We start from the raw sequence: 21,235 nt of genomic DNA, 5'->3' as shown, positions 1-21,235 counted from the left end.
AGAAAGACTGGCTGTCAAAGCTAATGGGTCCTCTACTACAGTCTACTGCAAACCTTTCTCTGGTCAATATATGCATTCGGATTTCGACAGCTCCACGCACTATAAAATTGCCCTTATTGGCTATCTTGTCAATAGGGGCCGAGCCATTGGTTAACTGTGTAAACTTGACACCAGGGCACATCAAAGCTGTCCTGCAGAATAATGGCTACCCCAATCAAATCATCGCTCGCTGTGTATCGCGCAAATTCTCGGATGGGCCTAAGACCACCACTTTCGAACTTAGAAAGTGCCCAGTCTACCACAAATTACCCTGGAAGGGTACGGTGACTTAAGAGTTTGAGCAACAGGTGAAACTAGCCATTTCACGCCGCTACTATGCAGTAGCAACACGAATGGCATTCTCCATTAACGGATGTCGCCACCAAGTCAAAAATATGTTCTACCTGTCACACATGAGTAATGTGGGATATGATTTTCAGTGCAGTGCGATGCCAGGTGTATAGGCCATAAACTCCAATGACTGGCGGATTGTGTCAAACAACATGTCCCTTCTGCTGTTCACAACAGGCAGAGTACTGACCATACTCAACAAACCATGTTTACAAAACTCAGAACATTATGTCTATGTTAGATATGATTCTGTGATTGGACAGCACTTGCTGAACAATTCTGTGTGTGCTAAGAATTACACTAACAATCAATTTAAGATTATCAGTCAGGCTCACAATGTGGCTCACTTAAGCTTGCTGGAAGCTACATATATTCATACACAGGAATCTGTCTTCTGCAAACAAAAACAAATGCCCAGGCATTGAATTTTTGAATTAAACAACAAGATAGGGGACAGTAGCTCCCTGATGCTTTCTCCATGCCTCAACCAATCAAAGTTGATTTACCAACCAATCAGCGCCCTTTTCTCATGTAGTATAAATTGTTGTTCCCTTTGAAATTTGGCAATCTTATGTCTGTCCTAACGAGTGCAAGGCAAAAAGCTTCAACAACATTACTCTTTTTTTCAGCAATATATTAAAACATGTATTTTGTATTCCGAAATTATGTCACAGCATTTTAAATTTAGGAACAGGAGTCAGTAATTCAGCCCCTGCAAGTCTTCAGTGAGATCATGGCTGATCTGTGTCTTAACTCCATCTACCTGCCATGCCCCCATTATATCTTAGTCTAGCAAAAACTTGTCTATCTCCGATTTTAAAATTGTTAATTGAGCTAAAATGTACTGTTGTGCGTGTGTTATTGTCCCACACTTCTACCATTCTTTGCATGAAGAAGTGTTTACTAACTTTTGTCCTGAATGGTCTGGTTATGTTCCCTTTTCCTGGACTCTCCAACTAGCAGAATAAGTTTTTCTCCATCTACCCCATCAATTCCCCATTTCTGCACTGCCTGCCTTTGTATTTTTGGACAGTAGGTATAGGCAATTTACACCTCTTCTGAACACATTATTGTTTCTCTACTTGTCCTATTACCACGCCCTATAGCCTTGTACTATCATCCATTTAGTCAGATGAATCACTTTTGCCTTCCCTTTTATTCTTTCCCCCTTCGTCACCTGCATTTAGGTTGTCAACCTTTGTTCCCGCAGTTTATGATGAACATTCACCTTATGCTATATGCTATCAATTGCAGACTCTGTTGTACTTGTATAAAATAGGAGAAAATTCAACAACTGATATAAGATCCACAAACAGACCTAATTCCGATATTTACCCCCCTCTTTCTTAGAGGATGAAGATGATGAGATTCCTGAATTGAATCTAGGAACTGAATCGGAGCTGGAAAACCAAGATCAGAAAGATGAAACTAAAGAAGGTAGACCATTGCCATTCTTCCATTTTTGTGGAATCTGTTTGAACCTATGCGGATTGCTGTGTTCTGTATGCTAAACCATGTTCAATGTTGAATTTATTGTACAACAGAAAGTTTCAGCCAAAAGTTCAGGAGTTGACTTTGGGGTTAGACTGCCAATGATGAGTTCACCCATTGTGTAATCTGGCTGCTCTTTAATGTTTTTAACCTCGTGCCCTTTCAAGCCTGAGCTCACTAGGCAGTTACCACTGAAATTGCATAAATCTTTCTAACTCAAGAATTTGTGATTTATGGCGTCAGTGTCGTTGAATGAGTAATGTTAGCAATATTGACAGTTTTATATGCTTGAAACAGTATGCACTGGAGAAAATCGTGTTTTAAACTTGCCACCTTTTAAGTTTGGGTGCTAGTTTTGACCCATTTTTTGCCTAATTTTTCAGTAAAATTGTTAACGGGAAGAAGTAGATTCTCCTTACCAGCCTTTGATCTTCCTCCCCAACTCCCACACTGCGCCAAATCATCATAATTGCTTTTAACTTTAACAGTGTACTTCCTTCTCAGCAGATAAATCAAAGCTTTTCATAAATTGTAACTGTATTTACCTCAGAATGGAACCAAATTCTACATTGAATTCAAAATAATCTAACCTAGGGATGTGGGGGTCATTTATCATCCATCTCAACTTGCCCTGAGGAGGCGGTGATGGTTAGCCACTTTCTAAGATTTGATACAACTTTAAAGGCGAGTTAAAGGTTAACCATATTGGTGTTGGTTTGGTGTTGCCTACGGGGCAGATTAACTAAGGCTGGCAAGTTTTCTTCGCTAAGGACATCAGTGAACCCGTTGGATTTTTATCACAACAGCTTCATGCTCACTCCTGCTCATAGCAGCTTTTTATTTCCAGATTTTGATTAAAAAAAACTGATTGCAAATTCTTAAGTTCGGACTCTCGTTTAGGGAATTTCTAGCACAGTAACATAATCACTACATTATGGTACACTGTTAGTTCGCTTGTTATTTGTATTTATGTCAGAACATATAGTAATCAAATTATTTACCACTTTAAAAGAAATTTAATACAGTTTACTTTATATAAGTTATATATTGGATAAATTTCAAGTTATATTATTTGTGTTTTAAAGTCTAAGATGTCCGTGCTTAAAATTAACTAAGAAAGGATTTTTACTAAATGTATCAATCTGAGAATTGTACATGTTTGAGTGCACTGGCGTTGAATAGACTGCAATCATAATATTCTACTATTCTGGTGAATTTCATTCATTCTGAAAGCTGGGGGGGGGGATTTTTCTCCCTGTGTGGGGGTGGGCACACAGCCGATCGGTGCCCCCAATCGGCTGGGTGCTGCCATTTTATGTGGGCAGGCCAATTAAGGCCCGCCCAGTGTGATGCACACCCAGAAGCGCTGAGCGCCCCCTGTGCGGGTGGAGGTGGGGGGGGGGGGGGGGGGGGGGGGCGTGGGCTGGCGTTGCCTGAGTCGGGGAGTGTCGGGGAGAGAAATCTCCCAGAGGCAAAGAGCTGCTGGGAGATTAGTTGAAGTTCTGAAAATTTTAAGAATGAAAAATAAAATTAAGACATGTCCCCTCATGTGAAAGTGTCACTTGAGCTGGGACATGTCTATGAATGTTATTTAAAATTTACATTAAACTTTAAAAACCTTCATGAAACCTCATCCCGCCCATGGATGAGGTTCCATGATAAATGTGAAGGCTGCCTGGGCTCTTCGCTTGCCCGCCAACCTTAAGATTGGATGGGCAGCTCCCTTAAGTGTTTTAATTGATTTTAAAATGGCTTTAATAGGCCTTTGACAGCTCAGCAGGCACGCAGCTGACTTGGGTGCACGCCCGCCGAACTGAAATCCGAATGACGCGCACCCAATGTCACTGTGCGTCATTTTACGTGTCAGCGAGCGGGCCCCGTCCCCGATCGCCGACCCAAGAATTCTGGCCCTGGTGATAATTTATTAGTGTAAAACTGTCCACTGTTGTGGTGATGCTTGCATTCCTAAATGTTAATATGCACAGCATATCAATACTGGTGTCATGAAGATAGTGTGAACTTAAAGACAACATGCTCAGGAGTCAACATTTCTGGAAAACTTTACAGCCACCATCTAAACTTTAAAATTAATGCATCTGTTTTTAAGATTACATTAAAAAATAAATATGCTTATAAGAATTGATTGCAAGGTTGGATGGAGCAAAAATAAACATTTTCACGTAAAACTCTGCATTCTGTCATGGTTTTGGATAAACATTATGCAGCATAATCACCTCCTCCAAAATAGAGCTACTTTCGTGTTGGTGCAAAGACGATACAAAAATGATTGATGGACTTCAACATAAATGTGCTAGGAAACAAATCTATTTTAAGAACCAGATTGAGTTCCTGTCCCTGTGTAATGTAATCTGTTAAGTACTGTAGTCACACCTTCTGACAGAAGGGGGCACTGCCTGCACTAGATGATACCAGCAGTGCAATTACAACCGATTGATCAAGCTGATTTTCTATTTTATACTGCTGCAGCTTTTCTGTTATGAAAGAAACAGGGTTAGCAATCAGATCTCACAATGAGAGCCAAAGGGAATCAAATCAACAGTGGTGGCTTCTTCACTCAACCGTATTATAACCAAATTCTAGTGGTAAACAAATAATTTTCAGCAGAAATCAAAACACATACTCATGCAATGACTTGTTTAACTAAGATTGTTTGAATGTAGTCTTTTTGACAACTAAATTTGAATGAGGTGCTTTCTATCCATATCTTCTGTATTGTTCATGGGGAGATTGATATGGTGTTTTGTAAGGAAATGGACCTGTTGTTGCATTGGTGAAAATAATTTTTGTGGGAACAGTCCATTTGATTTATATGGATTTACAGTTTGATACTGCAGTTGAGCCTGCAGCCTTATTGGAGGCAGCCGCAGAGGCTGCCGAGTGCCCCTGTGGGCTGGTTACAAGGCCTGCCTTGGTTCTCTGGGATTTCATCCCAGCTGGTAAGTATTAGGCCCTCCAGCCCTTGCCCCTGACACCCCCTCTCCATGCGTCATCTGTGCCAGCCCTTATAATCCCTATGCCAATTTAGTGCCAACTGACTGCCCTTTACCACCCAACACTCTTTACCCTTGCATCCTCCTTGCCAACTTACCCAGTATCCACCATGGACAGACATCAGGAGTCACGCTGAGATTATATAAAATAAAGCTCTAAGTATCATACATTTAAATCCTCTCAATTACTTAACCCATTATAAAAACACATTTGTATTCATAGCCCCATATCAAAGGCAGCAGATCCTTTAATAACCTCTTGGAGCTGTCAATCAAACTGAGAACTTGAAGCCCTCCCCACTGTGATAATGACAGGTAGTGGAAGCAGTTAAGCAGTAATAATGCTATAGTGATAGCAATTGGGGCTATGTCAACAATCCTCTTTAAAACTGCAAGCAACGATTTTTTTCAACTCCCAAGACACAGGAAGGCTGTTTTTTTAATTTTAAAAGGCAGGCGATTTAAATAACTTGACAGCTTGACAGTTCTACAGATCTTATCTACCCTTTACAAGTATTTATGTCTACTATTATAAAAAATTGTGACTCACACTGGGATAAGGTGCTTACTCCAGTGAAAATGGAATCTATTTAAACTCAGCACTGAGTTCAAAAGGCCATGCTGAATTTGGGTTTGTCCCATGTGTGAGTCATGACCTGCCCCCATTCCTCTACTGGCACAAGTAGGATCTGTCAGGAATGGGACTTCTGGATCCGGAGTCTCCACGACTTTGTGAAAATCTAGGCCTTGGATTAAGGTACTGAAGGCAGAGTGAGAGATGGTGAGTGGTTGAGAAAGCATGTCTACAAACCTGAAAAACTGTTTCCAGCATTTTTCTGTTCTAGTCGCAAATGTTGGTGTATATGAGGGGAAAATAGCAACAGTACTGATCTCACACCTGTTGAAGCTTTTGTTTGTGTTATATAAACTTGAGAAAGTGAGTTAAGTGGAAAGGCAGAGCATTTCCTTGTGCTAATGTTAGTTCAGTTCAGGGAAAAAAAGTTAAATTTTAAAACCAATTAATTATTTCTACCGTGTTTTGTTGTTTGTAAAAGATGGAAAGGGAGAGGGAGGTTTCCTAATTCTAATTATATATGTGTTTTGAAAGCAAACAATGGGCGGGATTTTCCACCCTGCCCGCCACCGGGATCTTCCGGTCCCGCCCCAAGTCAATGGACTTCTGGCTGGGGCACTGCCTCACCCCCAGCAGGTCCCGCCTGCGATGGGGCTGGAAAATCCTGGCCAATATCTCTTTAAGAAAACATGGGTAAGGAAAGGAGAGAAACAAATTGAGCTTGAAGGGACCTCTGGCCACCCATCTGGGGATGAGGTGAATGACGAGAATGGGAATGGATGAAAGATGAAACATAGTTGATTTGCATTAGGTCAAGGGGTAGGAGGCTATACAAGCGCTGAACATGTAAGAGATGAGAATTTTTTTTCTGTGTTGAAGGGAGGCAGCTGCACCACATTGGCAGGTCAACAGTCAGGTTGACCGCTCCTGACCGGCCCACCCGACAGGCAGAAGATTTTGCCCCATATCTTGTAAAAGGAATTTAGTCAACTCTTCCACAATTTTCTTTTTGTTGCAATATTTCTCAAAGGTATTGCATCAGGAGACCTTGTAGACACATCCATTATTGTCAGTAAGTACTGACTTCCACTTTTAGTCTTAGGGAGGGGTCCTATACAATTAATCACGACCTGAGTAAAAGGTTCTTCAAATGCTGTAATTGGAATTAAAGGTGCCAGCTTAATCACTGCTTGTGGTTTCCCTATCACCTGACATGTGTGACATGTTGTACAGAATTTGACTACATCTGTATGCAACCCAGGCCAATATAAATATTTTTTGTATTTTTGCCCAAGTGTCCCCTCATTGGAATTTCATGAGCTATTCTCAGGATCTCATTTCTATATCCAAATGGTATAACAATCGTTTTATTTGTTCATGGGATGTGGGTGTCGCTGGCAAGGCCAACATTTGTTGCCCACCCCAAATTGCCGTTGAACTGAGTGACTTGCTCAGCTGTTTCGGGGGTGGGGGGAGGGTGTGGAGGGGGTGCAGTTAAGAGCAGGCCTGGAGTTGCATGTAGGCCAGACTGGGTAAGGATAGCAGATTTCCTTCCCTGAAAGACATTAGTGAATTAGATGGGTATTGCAGCAATCGATGGTAATTTCATGGTTACCATCACTGCATTAATTTCAGATTTTATTTATTGAATTTAAATTCCATGGCGGAATGGTGGAATTTGAACCCATGTCCCAGAGAATTTGCCTGGGCCTCTGGATTACTAGTCCAGTGACATTACCACTATGCCACTGTCTCCCCTTATCTGCTGGCCTTCCCATAAATGAGTTGCCAAGCAGGTTGGCTGAGGTCACTGATGCGCGCGAGAAGTGATGTGCTGCTCGTGCAATCATGGCCTTAATAATATGGGCAAGGAGCAGAGAGATGGCTCATGATAGCTTCATTGAATTGAGGGCCAGTGCAAAGCTGGTATCCTTGGGGCAAGTCATCTCTTTTCATCCCATGTGAGAATGGCCCACTCCCCTTGGTCTTCTAGGGGGTGGAAGACTTGTGTAAAGAGGTAACTCTGGATGAAGGCTGGCACAATGGTGCACAATCGGAGCAGACAGAGGCTTGCAGGCAGGGAAACGATGGTCAGGTAGGTGCATCACCTGTAGTCAAAACGATTGAAGATGAGCTTGTCCCTGATGGCCCTGGCTAGTCTCTGCATGGCCTGGCATCTGGGAGAGCTGCTGCAAGATCTCTGTCATCCTCCTCATATTCCTTCCCAGCATCCTTATCTGAGGAAGTTAGCAATTGCTCCATGTCCTCGGTTGGCAATTCTTATCCCCTTTACAATTCCTTGTTATGCAAAGCACAGCCGATGATGACAATCCTTGACAGCCCCTGTGGTTTGTATTGTACAGCTCTGCTGGACTGGTCAGGGCATTGGAGTTGCATTTTGAGCAATCCTATGGTCTGCTCTGATTGCCCTTGTTGAGCTGTCTGAGCTTTGTAAAGCTCCGCTGCAGGGCTTTGGGAATGACACACTAGTACCATGAGCCATGTTCTGAGGGGATAGCTCTTGTTACCCAGGATCCAACCTTGCACTTTGACAGGGGCCTCAAATAACTGTGGTAGCTGGGTGTCTCTTAAGATGTATACTTCATGAGAGCTCCCTGGGAAACAAGCCCACACCTGCAAAATCTTTTCCGGTGGTCGCAAACAACTTGAATGTTAAGGGAGTGAAACGCCTTCTGATTGACAAATTCAGCTGTTTGTTCTTGGGGGAAGGCCATGTGTGTGCAGTGTTATGGCACAGCAGATGATAAATGCCAAGCTGCTCAGCTCCCAGAGGGAAACTTGAAACAGCTGCCACAACTGTTTTGCAATTTGTATTTTTTTTTGAGATAGGTGTCTTGAATTCAGAAGTAGTACGACCACTGAGTCTTGGAAGTTTTTTATGAAACTAAATTAAACATTTATTAATAAGAGAAAAGATTTTAAGCATATACATAGATCTACAAATTACTACTATAATAACCCCTAACTCCCCTAATTAATCTGGCTCCCAGTTACACCTCCATTAAGGCAACAGTAAACCAAAACAGATTTCAACAGACCCAGGCAAAGCACACAATACCCTGGACACTGATATTCAAAGTGAGTTTTCTTAATTTCGGCTCCTGTAAACAGCAACTTGATTCCCAGAGGCTGGAGGCTTTTCACACTTGTGTTAGATCTTAGAATGCCTTCCCCCTTACACATAACCTCATCTCCTTTATACATGTTTCTCCCATTGTAAATTCCATTGTTCCAATATGTTTTTGCAACTTTTCTCATAATATAAATCTTTCATAGTACCCATAATATCAGCAACCTTTGGGGAAAATAAACACATTGTGTTTGGCTTAGCTTCTTATGGCTAGGTGTAACATCTTACCATCACTTTGAAAGTCAAACTAACTTAATTTACCTGAAAATGCAAATGTTCCTCACACCTCAGATTCTAAAACTTCAACCATGTTTACACATTTAGCATTTCAAGCCTAGCTTCCCTTTTGATAACTCAAAAGCTCTAGACCAGTTGCCTCCAATTCAATGAAATCCCCCACACACGCACATCCAGAGAAACTAATCCAAATCCCACTATTAACCTACCTTTACAATAAATTACAATATTATGAAAATTATTATATTTTCATGACAGCAGTCGATTACACCCTGTGCCTGTGGGAACTGCGTGATAGCCTCTAGGCCAACTGAACTGGACTAGCCATATAAATACTGTGGCTACAAGAGCAGGTCAGAGGCTAAGCATCCTGCGACGAGTAACTCACCACCTGACTCCCCAAAGCCTGTCCACCATCTACAAGGCACAAGTCAGGAATGTGATGGAATACTCCCCACTTGCCTGGATGTGTGCAGCTCCCACAGCACTGAAGAAGCTGGACACTGTCCAGGACAAAGCAGTCCGTTTGATTGGCACCACATTCACAAACATTCACTCCCTCCACCACCAACGCACAGTTGCAGCAGTCTGTACCATCTACAAGGTGCACTGCAGGAATTCACCAAGGCACCTTCCAAACCCACGACCACTGCCACCTAGAAGCACAAGGGCAGCAGATAGATGGGAACACCACCACCTGGAAGTTCTCCTCCAAGCCACTCACCATCTTGACTTGGAAATATATCACTGTTCCTTCACTGTCACTGGGTCAAAATCCTGGAACTCCCTTCCGAACAGCAATGTGGGTGTACCTACACCACATGGACTGCAGCGGTTCAAGAAGGCAGCTCACCACCACCTTCTCAAGGGCAACTAGGGATGGGAAATAAATGCTGGCCCAGCCAGCGAAGCCCAAATCCTGTGAATGAACAAATTAAAAAAAAAATGCTCTAGCAGCCTGGCTATTGGCATCTGTTGAGAATCCTATTCATTCCTTGGCCCTTCTGAATAGGGTATTTGTCACCTGTTTGAACCTATATATTGCAGCCTGGGGCATGGCACACATGTCCCCTTTTAGGGCTGTAGTTACTTTGTGGGCAACTGGCATAGGGTTCTCTCCAAAGCCACAGGGCTGCAGGTCTTGTTCTAAGAGCGCGTATGGATCAGTAGCCATCTCTTGTGAAAGCCTTAGCTGTCTCCTACATTGCCTTTCTGACATCGAGGTAGTTGGTGCGTGTTCTGAACATTCGCTGTCACGTACATGACTCTCTCATGGGCCACACTGAGAACTCCTCCCATTCCACAGTGGCCTCTTCCCACAGCAATATGGTCTCCTGTGAGATAAAAGTTTCCTAGCAGCCATGTAGATGGACACCAGCATTGTTATCCTGCAGCTGGAACCCATTGACTTCCATCCTTCCTTTGTCACCCTCAAGCTTCCTCCCATTCCCTTGACCTAACGTTATCCTGCTCCTTCCCCAATTGTCCTGGAGCATCCAACCATCATCCTTCACCTGCCTTCAATTTATCTCGACCCTTCCTCAGAGACCATTGATCTCTTCCCTGCCACACCCTGGAGCAGGACCTGCCCTGCTTCAACTCAAGGTCCCTTACCTGACTGTTGACTTGCCACATGTGGTGCAGTTGCCTTCCTTCAACACAGAGGATGAGACCACTGCAATGATGGACCCTGCCCTATGTCTGGATCCTGGTTCCCTTCAGACACATCCTCTCCCCTGCTGCCAAACACGCCAATGCCTTGCTGTGCTGCTTCTTGAGGACCCGAGCACCACATCCTCACCCGCTTCCTACCTCGTCCTTGCTGCTACTGTACTATCCATCTTCCCCTGGTTCCCTCCCCTGTGCTGCTCACTTAGACAAAGACAAAACTCATCTCGAGTCTAAAGATTGAACAGCCCCACCTGGTGCACATCATCTTTAACCTGTCAAGAAATGGAAGATATGAGTTTCCTGTAAACCACTGACTTAATTTGATGTGCTTCCCAATTAGTGAGTATTAATGGTATGCAGATGAATGGTAAATAGGGTTCCGCCGCTGACACGCCACACACTTTATTATACAAACTCAACCCGACGATGGTAAACTGAGATTTAAACTCCTGACTAATGAAGTCCCCTCGCCCGTCACATTTCCTGCACTTCCAGGCCCTATTAAATACTGCCCATTGCGTGGGCTCGAAGTTTGATTGTTCGAGAGGGGTTATTGTCAGTTTGAATCGTGTTCTCCTGGAGTCCCCCACCACCCCATGGCTGTTTAAATCTTGCTCCTCGAATACTGCTAGACTTTCACTAAGCCCACATTGTTACTGCTTCATGATTCAAGAATTGTCACAATGCTCCCAGACCCTCCGTCACAAAACCTCCCAATTCCTAAAATTCCTCTCCTGTTGATTCCATGTCTCAGCACTTGCCTTGGTATTCCTAGAACTACTCTTTCCAACATTCCTGGAAACTTGTACCCCCTTCCTAGTGCTCTAATATCGAGAACCACTGAAACTATTGTTAAATGCTGATGTCACATCTCAATACTGTCAGGCTTTAGACTGATCCCAATACTGAGAAGTCACTTGTTCCTTGTAATATAACTTTTTATAACACCTGTGTTATTAAACTCTGGTTAATATCATGGGAGATCTGCTTGTAGAATATGTGTGAAGTTTATATACAATATAATTGTATGTGTGGCGATATGGATTTGTTCAGTGATGTGAAACTTAGATGGCTTGTGTCATTAACATTTAGTGACTGAAGAATCAAAGGAGATGCAGCTAGAGATTACTGATGGAAAATTTTTCCCTTTCAAGGCTCAATGGGTTATATTTCTGTTGCATTAAATTTTGTTTTGGATTATTGACTTCGGGTAAATTTGAGTCCTGTAGGCTTGCCATTTATAATCATTTGTACTGTTTGTAAGCAAGTTCAGTACATCACTGGAGCTCCATTAAACATCAAAGGTGAGGGAGATAATCATTGTGTTCTGCTGTAGAATAAATAACAGTTCCAACGAAAATGCTGCTTTGTTAGATAGTGGTTTGGTCGGGACATGGTGGCCTCTCTGAATGTTCTTCGGAAGCGTACTTTGATCTGCCATTTGTGCATCTGCTGGCTGCTTTCTCTAGGAGAAAGAAGGGAGAGTCATGAAATGAAGATCAAAGTGCACACAAGAGTACTGGTTACTGAAGAGAAAAAAATAGAAGATTACACGGAAAACATAGTGGCTCAATGTTGTGATAAAGGATTTTACAGAATTCTGCAGCATTTTTTTCTGAAAAGCCAAATGTCAAATATCCACTGGTATTTAATAAATTGTGTGATTTTTAAATAATTTTAAGAATTAATTCATATTCAACTTGTACCAACAAATAATAACCAGTATTCACATTATAAAGGTATTCCAATGTACTGTACATAAGAATCCATTGCTCACTGTCTCTCACAGAGACAAAAAGATGTATAGTAAGATGAACTGGGGTAAGAATTTGTTTAAATTGCATTTTCAGCCATAGTAAGCATTAGGTAAAAAGCTCTTGAAAGTAAAAATCCATTCTAAAGACAGCTTTAAATCTGCATGTAAGTATAGTAAATGAAATTATCTTGTAAGACCTAACTTGCAGATGTTACTTTCAAACTACTGCTTTTGGTCCTTATAAATAACTGAAATTTACAAATAATTACAAACATTTTGCTTAAAATGTGCTGAATAGTTAATGGTTCTATGTAAAAACTGCGGTTGCAATGATCGTGTACTTGACACTCACTGGCGCAGCATTGCTAAAAAGTGTTGGGAGTTTGTTTTTCAGAACAGTCAAATCATTTATTCACTGACATTTAAAGATTTAATCTCTTGCACAGAACGTTTGTCTAATAATTTTGTTTCTGAAGCAAAAGCAATTTCTTCCAAGTGCTATACTCCAATAAAAACTTTTTTTTAACCACACCATTGTGGAAATTTATAGTTTTGGTCAAGGATGAGTCAAAGGATGTAATTGCAATGTTCTCACCGAGGCAATAGAAATTTTAAATCTTCATGATTCATAATCAGAGTGAATATAAACTTTAGATAATAAAAGATAAAAGACTGCATTATTTTTGTTCCAAAATTGCTTTATTTCACCTGTAATTAAATTCAGTCACCATATTTTGAAAATTTCAGATGTCCAGTATAAGTAGAAGGAAGTAAAATACAGGTATGTGTTATACTCCAGAAAGCCAGGTGGTGAAGGGTTGCAGAAGTCCAGCTCTGCTGAAGAGCTGGAGCCAATCTTTGCATAAATGATTAATAGTTGGCTTAAAAATTCAACTTTTTTAATATTGAAAATTGAAGTAATGGGGATGAAATTAAATTCCATGTGGCAGAGAACAGTGATAGCTAATTGACCACAGGTTATGAACCCTGCTCGATTTTCTTTCTCACTGACTTCAGTGAAAGGAACATTAGGCCTGGTTTGTAATGGGTGGTCAATTAGCTGCATCCCATTTTGTGTCCCCGCTGAAGTTAGATTTTAGCATCGTTAACATGAAACAAGATCTCTTCTTTCTCTCCCTCCCTTTTTACCCCCTTTCATTCTGTCTCTTCCCCATTGCTCCCCCCAACTAATGCTACAAAAGAGTACCTACTTTTTTTCTCTCTCTCCCACATACACATCACTCTGCTTCAGAAAGAGATTCAACAGAACCTTACCTCTGTAAAGGTTTTAAAATTTGACCTTTTTTTTTCAAATTATTTAAAAATGAAGGTGAAGAAAAATATTTCAGTGCAGCCGACTGCGTGGCATCTGGAGAAATTAAAACATGGCACATGCTCAATGTATAATGAAACTTTTGATGAAGATACTAAATGATGCAAAAGGAAATTTAATGGAATTGTGAAATGTGCAATTTGAGAAGTATATAATTTGTTTAAGCTTTTATTTCTGACATGAGATACTTGAGTTACTGAAATGAGAGCTGAGGAAAATAGAGACAATTTTGAGCAATGTGAGAATCCAATGACCATGTTGCACAAGGTAATATGCTGTTATTACACAGTAAGTAGCCATTGTGTAGTCGCACAGTTTGGCATCTATAACCTCGCAATCACCTTTTATAGCCCTGCAGGAATAAGAGCATAAGAAATTGAAGCAGAAGTAGACCATATGTCCCCCAAGCTTGCTCCACCATTCAATATGCTCATGGCTGATTTTCTGCCTCAACACTTGACTGCCCACTCCCTGTATCTATTGATTCCCTGAGTGACCAAACATCTATTTATCCTGGCCAATCTATCCTCAGTTATGGAGTAACCCTCTGGGATAGAGAATTCTGAGGATTCACAACCCTATGAGTGAATAAATTGTTCTGCTGTCAGTCCTAAATCATGGACCCCATTCTAAATTCTAGATTTTTCTAGATTCCTCAGCCGGGGGAAACAATCTCTTGAATGTTTGTTTTGTCAAACCCCTTCAAAATCTTGCATGTTTCCATGAATCATTCTTCTATATTCCAGCCCTATTTACCCAGTCTGTCACAGGACAATACTTTTATTCCAGAAACCAATCTGGTGAACCTTTGCACCACCTCCCAGGCAAATGTATTCTTCCTTAGATATCAAAATTGAGCAGTGTACTCCAGGTGCGGTCTCACCAAAGTTCTATACAATGGTTGCAAGACTTCCTTATCTTTTTAGGCGAACATGCCGTTTCCTTTCCTCACTGCTTACTGTACCTGCATGCAACTCTGTGCTTTGTGTTCCTCGTATGAGTACACCCTATTCTTACCACCAGAGTCAACAGCACCACACTTCCCCACGTCATACTTTCTAATCAAGAAGAAAAAACAATTACATCTTAAAACGCTGTCTGCTTGTGCTGGTTCATGGAAGATTTTACACTTGTGATCATGCAAATGAGTTAAGGAAACTTGAACCATAATTTCACTTTGGAAAACTAGTGCAATTGTGAGCAGGCTCTGCGCCCAGCTTACCAATTGCACCCTAAGTGGAAACTCTGGGTCATTAAATTTAACATATCATTGTTATGATCACTCACACTTCCAATGCTTCGTTTAGTAGGTAGTAAAATGTTTCTGCCACTTTGTTTTTTCGACTTGAAATTACGTCACTTGATATTTTAAAATAATAAAGCACAGTGCAGTGAGTGCTTGAAATTACTGATCTAGTAAATCTGTACTCAGCAGAAATCTGATATTGAGGATAATTTCAACAATGAACAGATTTATTTTAAGTACTTCCTGCCAAGCAAAGGGCTGTATTTTTTTTTAAAAAGTAGAAACCCAATTTCCTGAAGATTCTTTAACAGCCCTCTTGCAGTTTGAAAATTTCCATTGCTGTGACATTCAGTTGTATGAAATGATTCTTACAACTGTAAGACTGTATAGACTTGTCTGCACATTTTAGAAAGTTTTAGTATTCTAAATTAAAGGTTTCACTTGTGCAATCATTTGGTTTTAGCAGCTTCTAGTCCTGTAATCCATGTAAATACAAAGCAGTGCACTTACTGATTTTTTTGTGTAGGTAATACCAGCTGTTTCAGCATTACAGCCTGTCTTGGGATATTGTTCAGAGACCTTCTGAAAAAATCCAGATGAAAGACTGCATTGTTGAACTATAGCTGCAATTTTCTACAAAAGTCAGAAAAGGATAATATACATAATATACGATGTATATTTCTTAACAGAAGTGTGCAGTAATTATATACCAGCCTTTCAGTTTTGTAATCAAATTGATTATTTTTCATAATTGTATTTTTTGAAAAAGCACTCCAGATCCCTGATCAATTTTCACCAGCATTGCATATATTACAACTAAACCATGGCAAAATCTTGAAGCTTAGGAATCATCTGTATTAATACTGAAAGACTGGCAGGATAATAATTACTATTGCTTTTGTGGTCATTTTAATGTCTGCTAAATTCTAATAATTAGGAAATTGGATGTTAATCCTTTTGAATATTTCTGAGATTTTTAGCCCTTTTTGTTTAAAGCTTCTCCGAGAGAACTCACTGAAGAGGAGAAGCAGCAAATTCTTCATTCAGAGGAATTTTTGATTTTCTTCGACCATAACATACGTATCATTGAACGTGCTCTTGCTGAAGATTCTAGCCTCTTCTTTGACTATGGTGGCAAGGAGTTGGATGAAAAAGAAGGGTATGTTTAACCATTTCGAAATTATAATACATCTATTGGGGGAATTGTCGTGTAATTAAACCATAGGATGTGCAACTAGCATAACTCTTGTAAGGGCAGCTGTCAGTCGGCAAAGTACATCTCAGATGTACATTTTTTAATCCCTCTTGGGATGTGAGCGAAGCTACCAAGTCATTTGTTGCCCATCCCTAATTGCTCTCAAGAAGGCAGTAGAAGGCAGGTTCATGTGGTATGGGTACACCCACAATGCTGTTAGGGAGGAAGTTCCCAGGACCTTGACCCAGCAACAGTGAAAGAATGGCAATATGGTCCCAGGTCAGGATGGTATGTGACTTTGGGGAGGGATGTGGGGAATCTTGCAAGCGGCGCTGTCCCCATGCTGTTATGACCACAGCTGGTGTTAATTGCTGTGCAAACCAAATCCCAGAGGGAAACTTGGCTTACAGGCCATAACCTTTTTTTTTTGGTATTCTGAAAATGAGAAAAGATTATCGATCTCATCAATAAGAGATCCAGTAACACTTTTGGGATTTTAAAAACTAAAAGTAAAAGTTTTATTAACAACAACAAAAGAAAACTTAAGCACACAAGATTACTGTTAGACAATTAAAATTAGTCTTACAAAACATTCCCAAAAACCTCTCTGCTTGGTCAAACCCACAAGTAAACACCTTCTAGGCAACAATCCCTTGCAGATGTCCAACTATGGAATCCAGTAACATTATCCATGGCAAAACTGCTTGTTGCAGTCCAAGACTTTCTGGCTTGACTGGATGGTTGATTCAAACGGCATCCTGTCCCAGCCCAGAGTTCTAGCTATAGCTCAACAGCTCAAACAGCTTCAGCTATCTCCCTTTTGTCTCCAGTTCCATTGTTCTCACACCTCTTTGAGACATAAATCCTTCCAAATATAAAATATTTTATGTCTCTATCTTGTCTTTGCTTTTGGGTCAATAAAATATAATATCCCCACTACTATTTATCTATGGAACTCCTGCAAAATGCAAACATGATTCCTGATATCTCCGACTCCCATTTGATATTCAAACAAACTCTCAACTTATCTAAAAATGCAAATGTTAGATGTAACCTATTAACTTGTACTTCAAACTTAACACCTCTATCCTTTTCATGTCTTGCCCAGCTTAATCAAACCGCATGCACACGCACACGCACACACACACACACACTCTTAATTCTTTGCAGAATAACACAATATTCCCCAATAATATTGAAAAAAAATAACATCCATTCTCAGTGTGCCTGCTACTCTTGTTCTAGGTTGTGGGTTTGGAAGGTGATGTTAAAGTTTGGTGAATTGCTGCAGTGCATCTTGTAGATGGTACACCTTGCTGCCACTGTGTGCCAGTGTTGGAGAGAATGAATGCTTATGGTGGTGGAACGAGTGTTGATCAAGTGGGTTGCTTTGTCTCGGATGCTGTCAATGTTGTTGGATCTGCACTCATCCGGGCAAGTGGAGAGTATTCCAGCACACTGCTGACTTGTGCGTTACAGATGGTGGACCTGCTTTGGAGAATAAGGAGTTGAATTACTCGCCAAAGAATTCCCAGCCTCTGACTTGCTCTTCTAGCCACAGTATTTATATTGTGGTCCAGTTCAGTTTCTGGTCAATGGTAATCCCCAGGATGTTGATGATGGGGGATTCAGTGATGGTAATGCCATCGAATGTCATGGGGAGATGGTCATTGCCTGGCACTTGTGTGGTATGAATGTTACTTGCTACTTATCAACCCAAGCCTGAATGTTGTACATGTCTTGCTGCATATGGGCATGGACTGCTTCAGTATCTGAGGAGCTGTGAATGGTGCTGAACACTGCAATCATCAGCAAACACCCCCAATTCTGACCTTGTGTTGGAGGAAAGATTATTGATGAAGCAGCTGGTTTGGACTTGGACACTATCCTGAGGAACTCCTGCAACTGAGGTGATTAGCCTCCAACAGCCACACAAATCTTCCTTTGTGCTAGGTATGCCACAATCAGTGGACTTCAATTTTGTTAGGGCTTTTGCATAAAGCACTCTGTCAAATGTTGTCTTGATGTCAAGGGCAGTCAATCTCACATCTTCTCTGGAATTCAGCTCTCTTGTCCATGTTTGATCCAAGGTTGAATAAGCTCTTCAGCTGGGTGGCCCTAGTAGAACCCAAACTAAGGATCGATGAGCAGGTTGTTGCTGAGTTCCATCACTTTGCTCATCAGAGTTTAATTGCTAGTAATTTATTAAACTCCACTGAATTATTAAAAGGTATTCATGCATAGAAAATATTTATTTTAATTTTTGGTGTGAAAATGATGACTGTTTCATTTTAGCATCAGTACAATTTGGATGTAGTTTTGCAGGTAGCATAGAAGGATACTTTGTGTAATTAAGTGAATTCCTTGTAGCAACAAGCTTGAAGCCCTGCATTTTGTTTACTTTTATATGTGGAAGTAGATGTAACCCATTAAAATCTCATTCCACTTGCAATAATTAAAATCATCCTCCTAAGTACAACAACTACGTGTATGTATAGTATAGAAATACATAGGAAGATAGGTCTTAATGGCTCTCTGGGCAAATGCAATGCCTTTATATAGTGTTGAGCCTAGATGTGCTTGGCTGGATGAATATTGGGAGCATTACATTAGCCTCAGCGCCTTGGTATAGGGAGGGGCCATCAGTGGGGCACTTGTTCTCTTGGGCTATCTGTTAGGTCTCCAGATTGAGGGTAAGATGAGATCTGGCATCAATTTCCACTTATAAATAAGCTGTTGGCACACTCATGTTCAAGGCTCAATTGTGAGGATTGAGCAAAGAGCAAGGGCTGCGTGTGGACTGCGAGGGGAAAAAACTGGTGAAATTCCATACCATCTTGACACTGAAGGTAACAAGATATTTGGTTATTGTTGGTTAATATTTTATTTTGTTTTATTTTTCGTTTTGTGCAGAGACTTCCAAGCTGGGCTAAACCTTGCTTTCAACCGCCAGTTTTATGATGAACACTGGTCAAAACACAGAGTTGTAACCTGTTTGGATTGGTCACTTCAGGTAAATATGAATTTTGTAAAAATAGTTATCTGTACAAGGAATGGTAAATTTTAAATATGCTCATAAAGATTTATTGTTACTTTTTACAGTACTGTGACAAGTTTAAACATTGTTAGGGCTCTTCCTGCAAGGACGGTGGCAACTATTATGAGGATTCTGGGCGTACCAGTAAATTGGAAACAGGCTAATGTGGTGCCCATTTTCAAAAAGAGTGATGAAACAGACATTGGAAACCTGAGGCCCATTTGTCTACTTATGTTCCATGGAATCGATTAATAGGAATATAAATGAAGATGCTATGCTTCTTTCGTGATCCAGACCCCATTTTGGTCTCCGCTTGCAATGCTGTCAGCAATTCCTCAATGTGCCCACAAAACAAAGCCAGCAGTATTTGGGTAACTGTCATTTCCAGCAACATTTAAAGGGATCTTCATCACCTCTTGGGTAAATTACTGGAAAGTTTATAATGTCTGTACAACATTGTCAATTCTTTAAAAGTTTCCTGGCAATGTGTTTATTTTTCACCGTGGTGTCCTGTTGAAACTTCCACTCTGGCTTGAGATAAAGAGGAGGCAGATCAGGAGGAAGCAGCACAGTCAGTTGCAGCTGGATGCAGAGCTAATAGGAGAGTTTGCAGCAATTCTTCATCTCCCAGATCGTCTAGGCCCAAAACAGTTTTGGTCTCCTTATCTAAGGAAGAATATGCTTACCTTTATAGGCCGTGCAGCAAAGGTTGACCAGATTGATTGCTATGATAAAGGGATTTGTCCTATGATACAGATTGGCTAGATGAACTAAATATCCTCAAGTAGAAGAAGTATAGGTGATATTGCAGCATATACAATTCTTAAGGAGCTTGACAGGGTAGATCCTGCCTTGGGTCACAGTCTCAGAATGAGGGATTGACCATTTAGGATTGAGTTGAGAATTTTTTTCACTGAAAGAGTTGTGAATCTTTGCAATTCTCTATCCCATAGAACTCATTCATTGAGTATGTTCAAATCAGAGATATAGATTTTTGGATACTAAGGGAATCAAGAGAAAATGGGTATAGTGTGAGAAGGTTCAACTGAGATCAAAGATCATCCATGATCTTATTGAATGATGGAGCATGCTCAAAGAGCCGGATGACCTACTCTTATTTCTTATATCATAGAAGAGTATAGTACAGATAGAGGCCATTCCGCCCGTCAGGTCTATGCCAGCTCTGAAAGAGCAATCCAGTTAGTATCATTTCCATATTCTTTTGCCATATCGGTGGAACTTTATCTCCAAGTATTCATTCAATTCCTTTTTGAAGTTGACTATTGAATCTGTATCCACTGCCCTATCAGGTAGTGCGTTCCAAATCCTTAACCACATATTGCATAAAAAAAGCTACTCCTGATGCTGCCCCTGATTCTTTTGCCAATCACCTTAAATTTGTGGGCTCTGGTTATCAACCATATAGCCATTGAAAATAGTTTCTATATTTACTCTGTCTAGTCCTTCGTGATTTTAAACACCTCTATCAAATCTCCCCTTATCCTTTCCTGCTCTTAACAGAATAATACCAGCTTCTCCGGTCTATTATTGTAACCCTTATCCCTGTTGTAGATGTTAATGAATTAGACTTAAATGGGAGGCATGATTTGGAAATTTGCAGATGACACAAAAATTGGCTTGTATCAATAGTGAAGAGGATAGCTGTCGACACCAAAATTATATCAATGGTTTGGTTGAGTGGGCGGATAAGTGGTAAATGGAATTCAATCCGCAAAAGTATGAGGTAATGCATTTGGGGAGGGCAAACAAAGCAAGGGAATACTCAATAAACGGGAAGTTATTGAGAGGGGTTGAGGAAGTGAGAGACCTTGGAGTGCATGCCCACAGGTTCTTGAAGGTGGCAGGACAGGTAGACAAGGTGGTCAAGAAAGCATATGGAATGCTTTCCTTTATTGGGCAAGATATTGAATACAAAAGCAGGGATGTAATGATGGAACTGTATAAAAAGCTGGTTAGACCACACCTGGAATTTTGTGTATAGTTCCAGTCACCACAGGAAAGACATAATTACTCTGGAGAGTGCACAGAGGAGGTTTACAAGAATGTTGCCAGGGCTTGAAAATTACAGCTATGAGAAGAGTTTGGATAGGCTAGGGTTATTTTCCTTAGAACAGAGGAGGCT

At 40.8% G+C, this 21,235-nt stretch overlaps 1 protein-coding gene across 5 annotated transcripts in view; it reads left to right on the top strand.

Moving 5' to 3' along the window:
• dync1i1a (dynein cytoplasmic 1 intermediate chain 1a) overlaps positions 1-21,235 on the top strand; it is a 326,943-nt gene that overhangs the window by 130,731 nt on the left and 174,977 nt on the right. For all 5 annotated transcript variants that reach the window (XM_078538780.1, XM_078538775.1, XM_078538777.1 and 2 more), the window contains 3 exons: positions 1,741-1,827; positions 15,857-16,019; positions 18,969-19,068. In XM_078538780.1, coding sequence (XP_078394906.1) covers positions 1,741-1,827; positions 15,857-16,019; positions 18,969-19,068 — 350 coding nt within the window. The remainder of the gene's footprint in view (positions 1-1,740; positions 1,828-15,856; positions 16,020-18,968; positions 19,069-21,235) is intronic.

Source organism: Cetorhinus maximus, chromosome 3, assembly GCF_964194155.1.
Source record: "Cetorhinus maximus chromosome 3, sCetMax3.hap1.1, whole genome shotgun sequence".
In the NCBI taxonomy this organism is placed as follows: Eukaryota; Metazoa; Chordata; class Chondrichthyes; order Lamniformes; family Cetorhinidae; genus Cetorhinus; species Cetorhinus maximus.
Note: the sequence above shows the minus strand (reverse complement) of the source record. Positions and strands in the feature narration are given on the sequence as shown.